This window comes from Gavialis gangeticus, unplaced genomic scaffold (genome assembly GCF_001723915.1).
Source record: "Gavialis gangeticus isolate Ggan-Ray unplaced genomic scaffold, GavGan_comp1, whole genome shotgun sequence".
Taxonomy (NCBI): domain Eukaryota; kingdom Metazoa; phylum Chordata; order Crocodylia; family Gavialidae; genus Gavialis; species Gavialis gangeticus.
The window spans coordinates 25,256,585-25,271,675 of record NW_017728993.1 but is presented as its reverse complement, the minus strand read 5'-3'; the positions used below and the strand labels follow the sequence as shown (position 1 = coordinate 25,271,675).

The 15,091-nt window shown below is 46.2% G+C and overlaps 1 protein-coding gene and 1 long non-coding RNA gene across 2 annotated transcripts in view; one reads left to right on the top strand and one right to left on the bottom strand.

Annotated features, from left to right (window-relative positions):
- IPP (intracisternal A particle-promoted polypeptide) overlaps positions 1 to 7,126 on the bottom strand; it is a 16,692-nt gene extending 9,566 nt beyond the window's left edge. The window contains exons 1-3 of the mRNA XM_019501386.1: positions 6,811 to 7,126; positions 3,354 to 3,785; positions 2,511 to 2,666 (exon numbers count right to left, since the gene is read on the bottom strand). Of these exons, the coding sequence (XP_019356931.1) occupies positions 2,511 to 2,666; positions 3,354 to 3,785; positions 6,811 to 7,099 (877 nt within the window). The 5' untranslated portion in view covers positions 7,100 to 7,126. The remainder of the gene's footprint in view (positions 1 to 2,510; positions 2,667 to 3,353; positions 3,786 to 6,810) is intronic.
- A 701-nt stretch (positions 7,127 to 7,827) lies between these two features.
- The window catches only part of LOC109286717, a 15,565-nt gene continuing 8,301 nt past the window's right edge, over positions 7,828 to 15,091 (top strand). Inside the window, exons 1-2 of the long non-coding RNA XR_002094657.1 lie at positions 7,828 to 7,837; positions 13,927 to 13,929. This is a non-coding gene — a long non-coding RNA (uncharacterized LOC109286717). The remainder of the gene's footprint in view (positions 7,838 to 13,926; positions 13,930 to 15,091) is intronic.

Below are 15,091 nucleotides of genomic sequence, written 5' to 3'. Positions count from 1 at the left end.
ACTAGTCAGGGGGGATCAGCAGGCATTGGGGGAGTCACTATTCCCCCGTGCACTGCCAGGAGTGACCAGGAATAATGGTCACAAGCTGGCAGAGGGTAGGTTTAGGCTAGATATCAGGAGGCACTACTTCACGGTCAGGGCGGCTAGGATCTGGAACCAAACTTCCAAGAGAAGTGGTACAGGCTCCTACCCTGGGGGTTTTTAAAGAGGAGGTTAGATGAACACCTTGCTGGGGTCGTTTGACCCCAGTACTATTTCCTGCCATGGCAGGGGGGCGGACTAGATGATCTGCTCAGGTCCCTTCCGACCCCAGAAGGTATGAAACATTTGTGTGAAACCTTGGCTTAGTCAATTCATTTCTGGCTGAGTGTTCACACCTAAAAAACAAACAAACAAACAAACAAACAATGGATATATTGGATACTTCAGAGATTTAGGTACCTAAAGTTTGCAAAACATCTTGGAGACAGATGAATGAAAAGTTCTAGAAAAGTGCAAAATAATGTTATAACTTCTGAACTCAATCTCACGATGGTTCTTCAATTCTTTCATTCTTCCATTCATTAGCCTGTTCTACTATTAGTAAGAGCTTCTATACGACCTCCATTTCAGAGGATGGACATATTAATGAACACTGCAAACAAAAAGTTTAAGTGTAACTCAAAATACAAAAGGCCTGACTTTTCAGCCAGGCCCAAAAATACTTATTTCAAAAAGGGGAAGAATGACAAATGTAACAATATAGGGCATAAGCTTCCTGCGTGCATTTCACTTCTGAACAGTGCTGTACCATTCTGTGCTTGGGGCAACTGATTCTGAAAAATTACTTTAGGCTGCAACACTGCATTCAAGGAAATGAAATATGAATGGATTGATAATACTCGCCAGTTATTTATTCATAGTCATAGATTCATAGACATTAGGGGCTGGAAGGGACCTCATGAAATCATCAGATCCAGCCTCCCTGCCATAGGTGGGAACTTAGCTGGGATCAAGTGACCCCAGCAAGAAATATATCCACCTGTTTTTTGAAAAAGAGTCCAGAGTAGGTGCTTGTACTGCCTCTGGGGAGAGTTTGTTCCAGACCCTGAACACATGCACTGTAAAGAACTTTTTTCGTATGTCTAGTCTAAATCAGCTGTTCTGGAGTTTATGGCCGTTAGGCCTCGTTATCCCATTGGGGAGCTGTGGTGAACAGCTGTTCTCCCAGGCCCTGATGTACCCCTCTTATGTAATTGTAGGCTGCCACCAAGTCCCCCCTGAACCTTCTCTTCTCCAGACTGAAGAGTCCCAAGTCCCTCAGCCTCTCCTTGTACAGCCTGCCTTCCAGGCCTTGGATCATACGAGTGGCTCTCCTCTGGACTTTCTCAAGCTTTTCCACATCCCTCTTGAAGTGGGGGGCCCAAAACTGGACACAGATCTCCAGCTGCGGCCTCACCAAGGCTGAGTAAAGCGGGAGAATGGTATCCCGAGTTTTGCCAGAGTTTAGTTTGCTTTGCCAGTCACAGCATCACACTGGTGACTCATACTCAACTTGTGGTCAATCAGGACCCCCAAGTCACTTTTGGTCATGGTGCCAGTGAGCATAGCATTGCCAAGCCTGTGAGTGTATTGAGGGTCCTTCCTACCAAGGTGCAGCATCTTACACTTCTCTTCATTGAAGGCCATCTGGTTTTGGTTGGCTCACCTTGAAAGCATGTCCAAGTCAGCCTGTATCCTCAACCCATCCAGTGGTGTGACTGCTGTCTCCCATAATTTGGTATGATCTGTGAACTTGGCCAGTTCGCATCCAGCTCCTGACTCCAGATCGTTAATGAAGATGTTAAAGAGTACCGGCCCAAGTACCGAGCCCTGAGGGTCTCCGCTGATCATCACCCTGCACCACATTGACTTGTTCCTGTCAGCTAGTACTCTTTGGGTCCGACCCCGTAACCAGTTACCTAGCCATCGGACCGCATGATGATCAAGGCCACAGTTCCTCAGCTTAACCATGACGACATCGTGGGGAACTAGGTCAAAGGCTTTCTTGAAATCCAGATATACGACATCCACATCATCTCTCTTGTCCAGGGTTTGTGTCACCTGGTCATAGAAGATGAGGCTGGTCAGGGAAGACCTGCCAGCCACAAAGCTGTGTTGGCTGGCCTTCAGAAGCTTGCCTTCCGTTAGTCTGGTATTGATGGATCCCTTGACAATTTTCTCTAAGATTTTTCCATGGATGGACATTAGACTGATTGGTCTATAGTTCCCCGGGGCATCCTTCCTCCCTTCCTTGAAGATAGGGACCACATTGACCCTTTTCCAGTCTTCCAGAACCTCGCCTGGGCGTGATTTACTAATCAACACATTGCTTACAACTGCAATCAGACAATACAGCCCCCGTATTACATACATAACATTTCATTATTTTGTCATTTATCTTTTGATACAGGTTTTTAAAAGATTTGTAGTTCACAGATGCATGTGCTTTGTGTTGTTTTTTTAAAAGGTTCAAGCAACTCGATTCTAACCTACTGCATAAAGGTACTTCCTGGCTTTCCTCCGGGGACGAGCTTTAGAAGTTTGCAGAAAACTGCTGACCTTGTTCTCTTTAGGAGACTTAGAGGCTTCACAATATTCTTTCAACAGGGTCTGCAGAGCCACCCGGAGGCTGAAATCTGGAACTCCTTGGAAAAAAATGGAGGAAGAGGAGAAAAATAAAAATATTATTTTCAATAAAAACTACAGCCCAGAGGACAGACACACAAGGCAGCAATTATTCCCAGCCTCTGAGAAAGATAGGCTAGTGACACCCAGCCTGACTAGCTAGCACAGTCCATATTAACTAAGGAGCAACAAGCACATGTACAATATAGGGTGAATTCTGGCAAATGCACTCCAGTACAAAAGAGACAAATAATATCATCATGTGGACCATTTGCAGTTCCAGAAAAGACATACCAAACTCATGCCAATTAACAAAAAATAAATGTTCTGATTGAACTTTCCATAAGGGCCATATGTGACAAATCAAAGAGCCACTTGTGGGTTGGGACATGCAGTCTGAAGTGGACAAGTTAAGACAAATCTCTGCAGGCTTAGCACACCTTGGTCCAGAAGTTTCCCAGAATCTGTTCTGAAATAAATTTATGAGAGCTCATTAAACTCAGGTTCATTTGTATCACTCTAAGTTTGCTTCTTACCATATGGCTCCTATTATAAATTCAACCCTGCATATAAGTCAATCCTACATTTTCAGGTTCGATCTTCAGAAAAGAGGCAAACTTATAAATCAGAGCAATTCAGTGTACTTAGAAACTGGAAAAAGCAAAACACAGCAGTCTTTTACCAAGGGTCACCCCTTCCAAAATTACCTTCAATGTATTTTAAGAGTCTTTGTGGTGGTAACAGAGGGAATCGAACCGGCTCCAGCACTTCTACCACATGTTTCTTTCTTTTTCCCAGGTCCTTCAAAATCCACTGCATTGCAGCTGCAAAAACCTGGTACTCATCCTCTATGCTAAGCTCCTCGCTTCGTAAGATCTTAGTAAGTTGCTCCTTTGTTAAAGCCAGAAATTCCTCACCACTCAGAACTTCCAGGAAGTGAGCATGGATGTAATTCTCAGTGAATTCCATGAGGTCATGGCAGGCGATATGCTCAGAGAACTGAAAGAGTCCGATACAGTTCAGGGGCTCAATTTGTCCCTTTAGAAATTCACAGCAAAGATCCACAACCTCAGTCAGCTGAAGCATGTCTGCTGCTATTATCAGCTCCTGAACATTATTTTCATTAATGTTCACTATTCCTGTGGGCAAAGGGTGACATGTCAAGCAGGCCATTTTAGATATTAGGATAACGTAGCATCTTAACTAGCACATTCAACTGGGTTAGAAGTTCTGAACAAAACATGCATTTGACTTCCAACAATACAGCCTGTTCACCAATGCAGTAAGGTGCATTGATTTGTCTTTCAGACGGATACTTATATTGAGACAATTGGTAAATACAAACCAAGATCTCTTCTGCTTCAAAGAGAAGTTATTGTTTTTTTGCTGCATGGTTACATTAAGTAACTTATCTAATGAACAACATTTTGCTTACTATAATCCAGTGAATCTCAACCTGTTTAGGTTCAAGGTACCCGTCTACAACTTTTCTGAATGTCATGGTGTCGCAGCTGAGAACCACTGGCCTAATACAGCAAACATCTGACCAGAATACAATGTGTTTAAGTCTTTACCCTGCATCCATTTATTATCATAGATACAGATATAATAAAAGCAGTAAGAAACTAAATACTATTGTCAGGGCTAAAACCACTTGAAATGAAACATCCTAATCCCAAACCAAGGAATAACCCAGCACTCCACAGGCATTTATGTGCCTTGGGCAGGGAAGGGGAGAGGGGTGGCTGACAAGGTTGGAAAGAGGGTTGTGTTGAGCATCGTGGAACAGTGGTGGGCAGGCTGGACAGAGCCTTACCTGCCACTGCAATGGCTCACTTTCAGTGGCAGCTGTGAGAGGCTTAATGCAGCAGATCTGCATGTAGATTGGGGGCTGCAAAACCTTTAACTTGGCTGTACAAGGATTAACAAAGTAGGCTGCCACACAGTAGGGGGCAGGAGGAGAGAGGCTGCAAAGGGAATCTTGCTTCTTTCCCCTCTGTCTGAAGAGCTGCTGGGTGAGCAGGCACTGAGCACAGCCCCCTGTCACCTTTACACTATTTGAGCCCCAGACACATCCGCTGCTTTTGACTGCTCCCACCATGCAAAAAAAGCAAACCTAACCACCACTGAAGAACAGGGACAAGGCTGTTGCATCACTAGGTGCACGTTAACTTTACAAGGAATTCATTCCAGATCAGAAGTAAAACTACTCCTGGGAGAGGGGAGGGGCAAGGCATGGCAAGTTATGTCCTTCTCTCCATTTCGAAAAAGAAATAAGGATGAAAACCACTGCCATAACCATACTTTTATGTTACACCTATAAATGTACATATTGCTTCTTCAACAGCAAGCCACAAAAAACCACTTCCACCCTCCTTCCCTCTATTTAAGCCCTGATCCTGAAAAGGAAGGTGATTTTAATGGCACTACGAATATAATTAAAGTTATGGAAAAGTATGAATGAGGAAAAGATGAAGACAATAGTAATAACCTTGTTAAACACAAAGTTACCAATACAGGTAACTTAAAGGTTTGAATTCATTTTTTTTTTTTTTTTTTTAATCAGCTATGTTAAATAAAACAGAAATAGATATCAGGTAATACTGGATATCCCTCAGCTTAGTGCTTATGACTGACTGCTTCCTTAAAGACATGAAAGCAGAAGCAGAAATGTTTCCTGAAATGGCAGAAAGAGCAGTGCTCCTCCACACTAACTCAGGGAGGACATGCATTATGAAAGAAAATATAAGACACTTGCAGGAGAAGCAGCCAGCCATGGCTACTATCATTACTGAAGGCCAATATAAAAATAAACAGAGGCCAATTTTTATTGATCACTACCTTCTTAGTAATACGCAGATTTATGTGAACAGCATTATGTATGTCCAAATGTTCAGTGGAAACTCACACTTTCAGAGCAAGCAAGACATATGACCAAATTTCCCCCAGCTATAAAAGCACCGATTCTGTTGTTTTCTTAATAGAATGAACCATGCAGTGCTTAGAGAGCAAGTTAACTTTGGAGACCATCTACTTCCCCTCCAAGCCAGTGAGCAATGCTTCTCAACCAGGGTACCACAGAACCGAGTGTCTTGAGACTCTTTCTAGGGTGACACCCAACGTTTGCACTGTTAGGTTTACAAGCATAATTCAGGAGAACCGAAAGATTTCAAATAGAAATCCATGGCTGTGCTCTTTCTGAGTTTTCTGCATTAGAAAAAAACCCGCTCCATTATTCTGTAGGCCAAAAGAAAAGAAAAGAAAAGAAAAGAAAAGAAAAGGAGTGAAACTAAGTGTGAGTGCTTTCCAAGAAGTGCCTTGAGACAACCTGGGGGGGGTGCTGGAGTCTAAAGAGGACTGCAGTCCAGGACTAATTCCCTTTGTATTTTTACAAGGATGCTCCCAGCCTAGGTTTAAAGGCTGGCACCCTCAGCTGCAAGGCTCAGCAGAAATAAGAAGGCACCTCAATAATAAACAATTAGGGTTGAAGGGAGCTCAGGAGGTCACATCCAGTCCAACCCCCTGCTCCAAGCAGGACCAGCCCCAACTACATCATCCCAGCCAAGGCTTTGTCCAGCTGGGTCTTAAACACCTCCAAGGATGGAGAGTCCACTATCTCTCTGGGTGACCTTTTCCAGTGTTTTAGTACTCTCCTAGTGAGAAAGTTTTGCCTAGTATCCAATCTCAACTCCCCTTGCTGCAACTTGAGCCCATTGCTCCTTGTCCTGTCATCTGCCCCCACTGAGACCAGCCCAGCTCCATCCTCTTTGCAGCCCCCCTGCAGGGAGGTGAAGGCTGCTATTCAATCCCCCTCAGTCTTCTCTTCTGCAGACTAAATCAGCCCAGTTCCCTCATCCTCTCCTCACCAGTCAATGTGCCCCAACCCCTGAATTGTTTTCATTACCAATTATCCAACGTGTCCACATCCTTTCTGTTGTGGGAGCACACAGCTGGACACAGGACTCAAGATGTGGCCTCCCCAGTGCTGAATAGAGGGGAAGAATCACTGCCCTTGATCTGCAGGCAGCGCTCCTCCCAATGCAGCCCAGGATGCTGGCTGCCTTCTAGCAACACGGGCGCGCTGCTGGCTCAGTCCCCTGCACTGTAGTTGCCGCTGGCCATGTGCGCAGCCCCCCCACACACAGAGCACACCCCCCACGCTACCTGTGTAAATAAAATCCAGGAGCAGCTGGAAGGCGCCAGCCTCAATGCCCCGGATCTGCACCACCTCCTTGGAGGCCTCCTTCATCCCCCCGGTGAAGAGGGCGGCGAAGTAGGGGCTGCCGGCCGCCAGCACCAGGCGGTGGACCCCGAAGGCCTTGTTGCCCACCAGCAGCTGCACGTCGCAGAGGTCCTGGGTGCGGCGCATCCTGTCCATCTGCGCCAGCAGCAGCCGCGCATGCTGGTCTGCGCCCAAGGGGCCAGGGCCGGGGCCAGCCCGCGCACAAGCCATGGCGGGGGGGGCAGCCGCGCATCCTCAGCCCCCTACAACCTGCGGAGAAACACACGGGACGGCTCAGGACCGCTTCCCCCTCAGGACCACCCCCCTGAGGACCCGCTCACAGGCCTCGCGCCCCCCGCCTCAGGCACCTCGGAGGGCCCCGCCGGGGTGCGGGTGCGGGTGCAGGTGGGGCGCCGCAGCCGCCTCCGGGCGCTCGGAGTGTGACGTAGCCGGGGCGGTGACGCCATCAGAGCGCGCGGGCTCCCCGTGCCACAGCCCTCGGGGTGGCGGCCGAGCGCGGCGCGGACTCCCCGCGCCATGCCGGGGCGAGCGGGGGGAAGGGGCGCACAAACCACCGAAAGCGCTGTAAGCGAGGCCTACTTCCTCTCTCCCCCTCAGTGCGAGAAGGGGCTGCTTCCGGGTTCCCGACAGCCTCTGCGCGGCGGTGGCGGTCACGTGATGGGGGTGCGGCGGCGTCCGCTGTATCAGTGCGCATGCGCCCGAGGCGGAGGGGAGATTCAGTGCGCATGCGCCCGGTGGTGGCGGGTGGTCAGCAGGGCGCATGGGCGGCGGGACACGTGGAGCCTGGCGCAGGTGTTGGGGGAGTTGCTCCTCTCCGGTCTGTGCCCTGCTGTTCCATTGTACCGCGCCTGGATGACTGCTGCGAGGCGTGACAAGTTGTGAGCTTGAACACGCACCACTTGGATGTGACTGTAAATTATCCTGGGATCCCAAGCAGGCAGACAGCCAGTTATCCCAGGATAGATGCTGCAGGCGGTGCTCATGGAGCACTAAGTTGTGGCAGGGAACAAATGGCTGCTCCCAAAACAATGCTGGAAGTGATGCCTGCATTGGGGTAATTGACACTAGTGTAATTACTGAATTGTTGACACTAATGTAATTACCCAAACAGGCTCGGCCCCTCCACCTGGTGCTTTACCACACCGGGTTGTCGTAGCATGGTACACTGGTATAGGGCGATATGTCACGTGTCTGCTCTCTTTCTTACGTGCGTAAGAAAGGGGGATTACATCCCTGATGGGCGGATCTAGGATTTTGAAAGGGGGAGTGCAGATGGTGAGTTGCACCATCAAAGTAACAACAAATCTTTCTCCAGGTAAAAAGAAACTAGAAGCTTTACTAGTAGGGCTTAGGGAAGAAATTGTTCAGTTTAAGATTGATGCAAAAACAGATACAGTGTTGTTGGTATGAGCTGAAAACAGTCAGCAAGGCTGTGAAATAAGAACGACATGACCAGGAGGAGCTAAGGGACAGCAGAATCGCAGAACAAAGGTTAGTTTATTTGGTGAAACTTTAAAAAAAGGCCATTAAAAAGGAGAGAAGGACATTAACACCTGTGCTGTGATGTGAAGAGTTTGGAAGGAATCAGGTAGATTTTAATGCTCTGGGAAGTCAATTGACTTGCTCAGCCCTGTCTGACTAGAAACACCACGGCCACTGCCATGCAATTGGTTTTAAACTTTGGATGGAGCAGGACTGAATTTAGAGTCTGGACACCCAAACCATTTCCTCTCCAGGATCAACAGACTCTACCGTAGGTAGCTCAGACATGCATTTCCACATGGGGCAGGTGGTGTTGGATTCTTGATTTGGTCCGTGACACGAGGTTTCTGCTGCTCCCACTTTTCCATCTCCTGGTGGTGTTGTGAGGTTTCAGTGTACTGAGATTCCTGCAGCAGATTCTTCCTTCATTTGGGGCAGTCCTGGGCAATAGCCTCTCATGAAGCCTCCCATGAGTTGATGTCAATGTTGCATTTTTTTCCCCTGAAGCGCTTTCTCTGCCCTCCTCTTGAGTGTACGCCTTGGCTGAGCTGGGAGATTACACCTTGCTTCTGGAGTTGGACATCCGGATGACATGGCCGGCCCAATGAAGTTGATGTCGGATGAACGTTGCCCCAGTACTCACGGGGTTTGCTTGCAGGAGGATTGGTGCAGCTCTCTTCTCACTGGGTTTGGAGGACCTTCTGTAGGCAGCATTGATGTTACTTCACCAACAACTTTAGATATCTGCTGTACGTTGTCCATATCTCAACTCCGTGCGGCAAGGTGGGGATCGTGACTGCTTGATAAGCCTCAAGTTTGGTGTTGGATCTGATGTAGTAGTTCTTGAACACCTATTTCTTCATGCAGCGCTTGCACATTTGAGGCAATTGAGGATTTCTGAGTTGACAGAAGCCTTCTGTGAGAGATGGCTTCCGAGGTGCAGGAAATACTCAGCGTTCTCCAGAGTCTCACTGTGGATCTGGATTACCAGAGCTGGGGACTGTTCATTAGGAGGACTGTTGGTGAAGGACCTTAGTCTTCTGAATGTTAAGCATCAGTCCCATTTTCTTGTATGCCTCGGTAAAGATGTCAGTGATTTCCTGAAGGTCTGCCTCCAAGTGAGGACACCTTACAGCATCATCAGTGCACTGGAGCTTGATGATTGTGGTCAGGGTGGTCTTGATTTGGGCTTGGAGTTGGCTGAGTTTAAACAGCTTACCATCCATTCAGTAGTTTAGCTCTGGTCCGGCTGGAAGCTCGTTGGTGGTCAGATGTAGCATTGCAGTGAGGAATATCGGGAAGTGTTGAAGCGATGATGCAGCCTTGCTTAACTCCCATTTGAATCTCAAAGGGATCTGTGATAGATCCGTTACTGGGAACCACCGCTCGCATACCATCATGGAGCAGGCAGAGAATGGTGACAAATTTCGGTGGACATCTGTACTTCAGAGGGATCCTCCACAACACTTCTCAGATGACAGAGCCGAGTAAATATAAGGTAATGAAGAAAAAAACCCACTTCCACATCACAGTCAGGCTTCAAATCGCCATCTTCCTACGGCAGCAGTAAACACTTCCCGCACCCACAGCTGTCAAGAGACTACATTTAAGTATAAAATGTCCCTTAAAACTTTTTGTGAAAATTAATCTGAAGCATAACATTTGCTAGGGATTTTTTCTTTCTTTCTCTTTTATTTAATTCACACTTTGTGTGTGAAAGCATTCAAAATACTTGCAGATTTAGATTTGTGGAGTTACCTTATATCTTAAAATAACTCTCTGGAGGAAATAAGATGCAGGGGGAGGGCTTTATAGAGTTTAAATGTAGTTGCACACACACTGCTATAAATCAGTTTACATTTTAAGTCATGCCGACAGTGCTTGAGATGTTTTCCCCCACTGACAATAACATCAGCACAAGAAACCAGACCCTCTCTGCCCTGACATGTTGTTAATCGGAAGTGACCTATAAGCAGAAGGCTTAGAAAGCTTGAAATGCTAATGGCTCAGTCACAGTCCAGGCTCAGCTGTTAGGCCCAGCGCTAGGATTTCACAACATAGTGCAGATTTGCAGCCCCAGAATAGGGTTGCTGAGATGGCTTAATTTATTATTGCAAAACATGACCGGCTTTCGGCAATGCGGTTCAGAACGGTTGTGTCTCCAGAAGAGGGCACTGCATCAGCACATAATAAGAGGGGCGGTATGTACAGTATGGATCCCATATCTCAGGTCCCACTATGGCTGCACCCAGGAGCCTGAAATCACATTTCGCTGTCGTGTGAAATGTGATGGTGCGTGAAAGGCTTCCTGCCTTGTGATGAATTCTAGCACCAAGAGCTTCAAGTCGCAGCCGTAGAGAATTCAAAAGCTTCCTTCGTTACGTACCATTTAGGAGATTCAGTGAAAATAAACAACGTTTGCCTGTTAAGCAACTGAGCACTGAGTGGCACTCTCGGCGTGTGACAGAGGCTGCTCCTCCGTGCACAGGGCTTCCTGCCTTCCCACTGAAGTGTTGTCATTCTAGTGGCAATATCTCTTACACTTGTGTTTCTAACAGGGTAAGAGTTATCACGCAGGTTACATCTTCTCTCAAGAGATCCACACTCACAGCCCTAAAAAATTTGTTCTAGCTCTCTTCCAGGCATCCAGAAACTCCCAGGTCTGACCGTATCTCTGCAGAGCATTGCAGACTGCCCAGAGTGGTAAGTGCTGGACTGCCTAAGGCCCTCTCCAAACTGTACAGGGTGAGTTTGCCACTGCCACGGCGTGATATTTTGTTAAACAATGCAATATCCTTGAATAAACGTTGTGTCATTTTTGTTTGTGAAATTGTTGGGTGATGGTAAATTTTTAACAGACAAGGAGATTTACTGTAGTGTATACGGACAGATTTTTTTGTATAAAATAAAAGACAAATTATTGTTTTGGAAAAAAAAGTGTATTTGTTTCCATGTCAACTAGACTGACTTCATGTATTAGCAGGGTGCCCTGAAGAAGGGGGATGCAACTTGTTCAGCATTGTCTCCCAGAAGGACTGGAGATCCACGATGCTTTTCTTGCAATGGAAAGCTGACCAGTGCTGCAGATTAGTACCCAGGAGGAGACATAAAGTGGAAGCCTTGATCGTTTGTTGTTACTAAACCAAACCCAGGACACTCTTTGTGATTAGTAGGGTGCTAGCCTTGAGGGCTAAATTTGGACATATCTAATTACATTCTGCCAGCTGAACGTCCTCTGCAGTTTCAAATGTAGGCATACTCTTCAACTCCTGACTTAAAACTCCAGAGTGGTGTTGCATTTTGTTTGGCATAGTTTTGCATTGCTAAGGGCCTCCACGTACAATTTACTGCTGGATGAAAAGATGCAGGGCTTAATTTGCATCAGCTGCTTCCCCTGTACACACTTTCCTTCCCCCCACCCATGGTTTACCACGGAAGCTAAACTGTAGTTTAGTCCCTAATGGAGGAGGAGTAAGCTGCTTGTGATTTAATTTCCATTTACGATAGGTTAAGAGTGCAAACATGCCAGTTGCCACAGATTACTTGATGAGTGATCAAGCCCAGCTGCTTTTATCTTGTGATAAGTTGTTTGTAAAGCCATACCCTAATTTGCTGTTGCATTCCACCCAACCAAAGTCTGCTGTTCAGAGATGAGGGAATTGGTCCCTTTATATCTGTCTGAGTAGAGCGTTGTTTTTTTAATGAACATTTTAAGACTTGTTTAGTCCTTCAGAAGAAAGGTACTAGAAAGAACAGACAGCCTGGAAGACCTTCTCCTTGAAGGGGCTATGTGGGATGCTGAATCTAGCTCTTTGCAAGAGGCATCTATTCTCACTCCAGCTCCAGGTCCCATGGTGATTTGAACTCGTATCGTTTCCCACATGCAAAGCTAGAGCTATAGCCCAGTACCATCAAAGGTTTATTTCCACTTAGAAATTGCCATATTGCTTTAGAGCAGTCAAGGTTCTGTTGCATCCATCTCCCAGATGCCTCCTTTCCGCTAAGGCTGTTACATGTCTTTTCTCTTTAAACATGTCACAATGTCCCATTGATCTTAGATGTCATTATTGCTCAGGGACTGTCAATTAAACATTTGAGCCATTGCACACTTTGTATCCTGGAATGGGTCCGGTCTTACTGTGAGACTGCAGCTTCTCAAAGCAGGAGAAGAAAACTGACTGTCCTTTTTAGGAGAAGGACCGTATTGTCCCTTTTAGGGAGCAGAACATACCCCTCAGTCACTTTTGAACATAACAAGTGCCTCGAAGTCTAGTGCTGAGTCTCTCAGCCGTCCCAAGATTTGATTTGGGCACATTTATTCTTGGCCTTTTCATATATAGGTTCACGTTCTGATCTCTCTTATTAAAGGGAAGTCTGGAGTGACCCCAGATGTACCCTGGCATTACTGAGATTGGAACATCGTCCAAAGTATTTAGCTTAGAAAGTTCATGTGTGGAAGCCGTAGATCTGGATTAAATCCAGCCAGGCAACTTGACTTAAAGTAAACCTCCCGAATGCTGTTTGTCAGATGCTAGTACACTATTGTTTTAGTTTTGCTCATTTCTCCACTGGGAATAATCATCTTGTTGAGAAAGAAAGTGATCTAATGAGAGAATTAACCCCAGAGGCTGAACAGGGAATTAACTGCAGCTGTGTGAGAGGGGAACCAAGGCAAAATCCAGAGAGAGGTTACAGTATTTCAGAGGAAAAAGGCAAAAAGGGAAGTGATACCAGGAGGTATTTAGCAGTCACTGATTAAAATAAACTGAAACAGGAGAGGGATCTCTTACAGTACCAGCCAGAAAGAGAGGGGTGGTCCTGTTTAGCCCAGCGAGAGAGTGGAAGTAGAGTACTCTGCTGTTAACTGAGGTCTCCCTGACTCGCTCCATTGACCTTTCTGTGATTCTCCTGTACTCCAATTCCTAGTACGGGTGGATTTCAGCACTTCTTCCCTGAGAATGCCAGAAGGTGCCTGAAGGTCGAGGTCTGCTTCTTGACCCTTGCCACCATTTATTTAAAGTAGATGACTGATTCAGTGGAACTAGAGCATGTACTTTTGGTTTGCTTTTCTTCCATTATCGTCTTTGAGACATCCTGTCACCTTTGCACTAATGTGACCTTATCTAAATGAAACCTTCTCTTCTTCCAATGCAAAATAATATTTAGATTAAAGGAAAGGCCATCCTTCAGTTGCATGGGAGTCTTAGTCCTGTTTTTGTTAAGGTTTATCTGAGTGTCAAAATGCAATCTAAACCCTTATGCCTTCTCGATTCCTTATTGTAATATTGCCTTCTGAAGTCAAAGAGTATGGAAAAGAGCTAGCAAGACTGAGCAATTTAGATAAATAGAAGGCAGGGTAGATTTGTACCTTATAGACTAACCAAAGTGTATTATATATAGTACAAACTTTTGTGAGCTGAAGCTCGTGATATATATGTATATGTGTGTGTGTGTGTACACACACACACACACACACACACATTAGTCTATAAGGTGCAGCCTTCTACTTGATTTCAGACTAACACAACTAACTACATCTCCCTGATTCAGATAAGTCAGTGATTGTCAGCTAAAGTGCAGCGTCCTGGGTGTTATGAGATCCTTTTAGGGATGCCGTGGGAGGCCGCATAATATTAGTACTGTTAAGTGTGCAAATACCTACATGTTTTGCAAGATAAGCTCATAGGCCGTGTCCACATGACTGTGGACTTTTGTTTCCCCAGGGACAAGAAACAGCAGCATGCCTTGTGCCCCACTGCTCCTTGTCCTCAGGGAGCGCCTGTGCCACGTGCCTTCTGGTGCATGGCAGGTTACCCCGGGTGGGGTAGGGAGGCTGGGCCAGCACTGGGCTGGGCCCAGCAGCCTTACCTGGGGGCCTCCTGGGGCTGCAGCTGGAGTGTGGCTCCGGCCAGCCAGGCTCTGGTTTTGGGCGGTGCATGCTGTCCCTGCATTTGCTGCCCTGCTTTTTTTTTTTTTTTTTTTTGCATGGGTTTTTTTGACTAAGAGCTGGGTGTCTGGGGTCTCCCAAGGGGAGCAATGGTTCTAAAAGGGTGAGGACCACTGAGGAAAGTGATCCCGTTAATAGGGAATCCAATCCCATGTTGTGTAAAAGTTTTGAGTACGTTCACAAGTCGGGGTTGGAATGTGAATGGACGTCCCAGCCCAGGATGGAGGAAGTGGAAAAACAAATTAGAGTTTAAAAGGGGGGGAAACTAAAATTTGCATGGATTAGAATAGGAGGAGTAGTTTGCCCACAGGCCAGTGGACGCTCCTCAGAACATTTCCGGGGGGACTGAGAACACTGTAGCTCGAGTTTTTGAGAGAGGATAGGTTGGGAGGAAAATAATCTTTCAAAACCCAAATATTTTTATAGTTATCAAAAAATGAAAGGAAAATGGAAGGTTTTTTATATTTAAATATGCCTGTATCTACATTGCCTATAGAAGTATAGACTAATCAATGTAGAGGTAGGGTTAGACGAGACCTCAAGAATTATTTAGTTTATGGCTCTGCTCTGCGCCAGGGTAAGTATAACTAGATCATCCCTGAAAGACATTTGTCTGATCTTAAAAACCTCCAATGGAAAAGACTCCACTGTCTCCCTTGGGAGCCTGTTCCAGTGCTTAACTGTAATTTATAGAAAATATTCTCAATATCTAGCCTCATTCAATTTTTCTGTCCTGCCCTTGATGATCTTGAAGAACACATAATCTCTTCCCT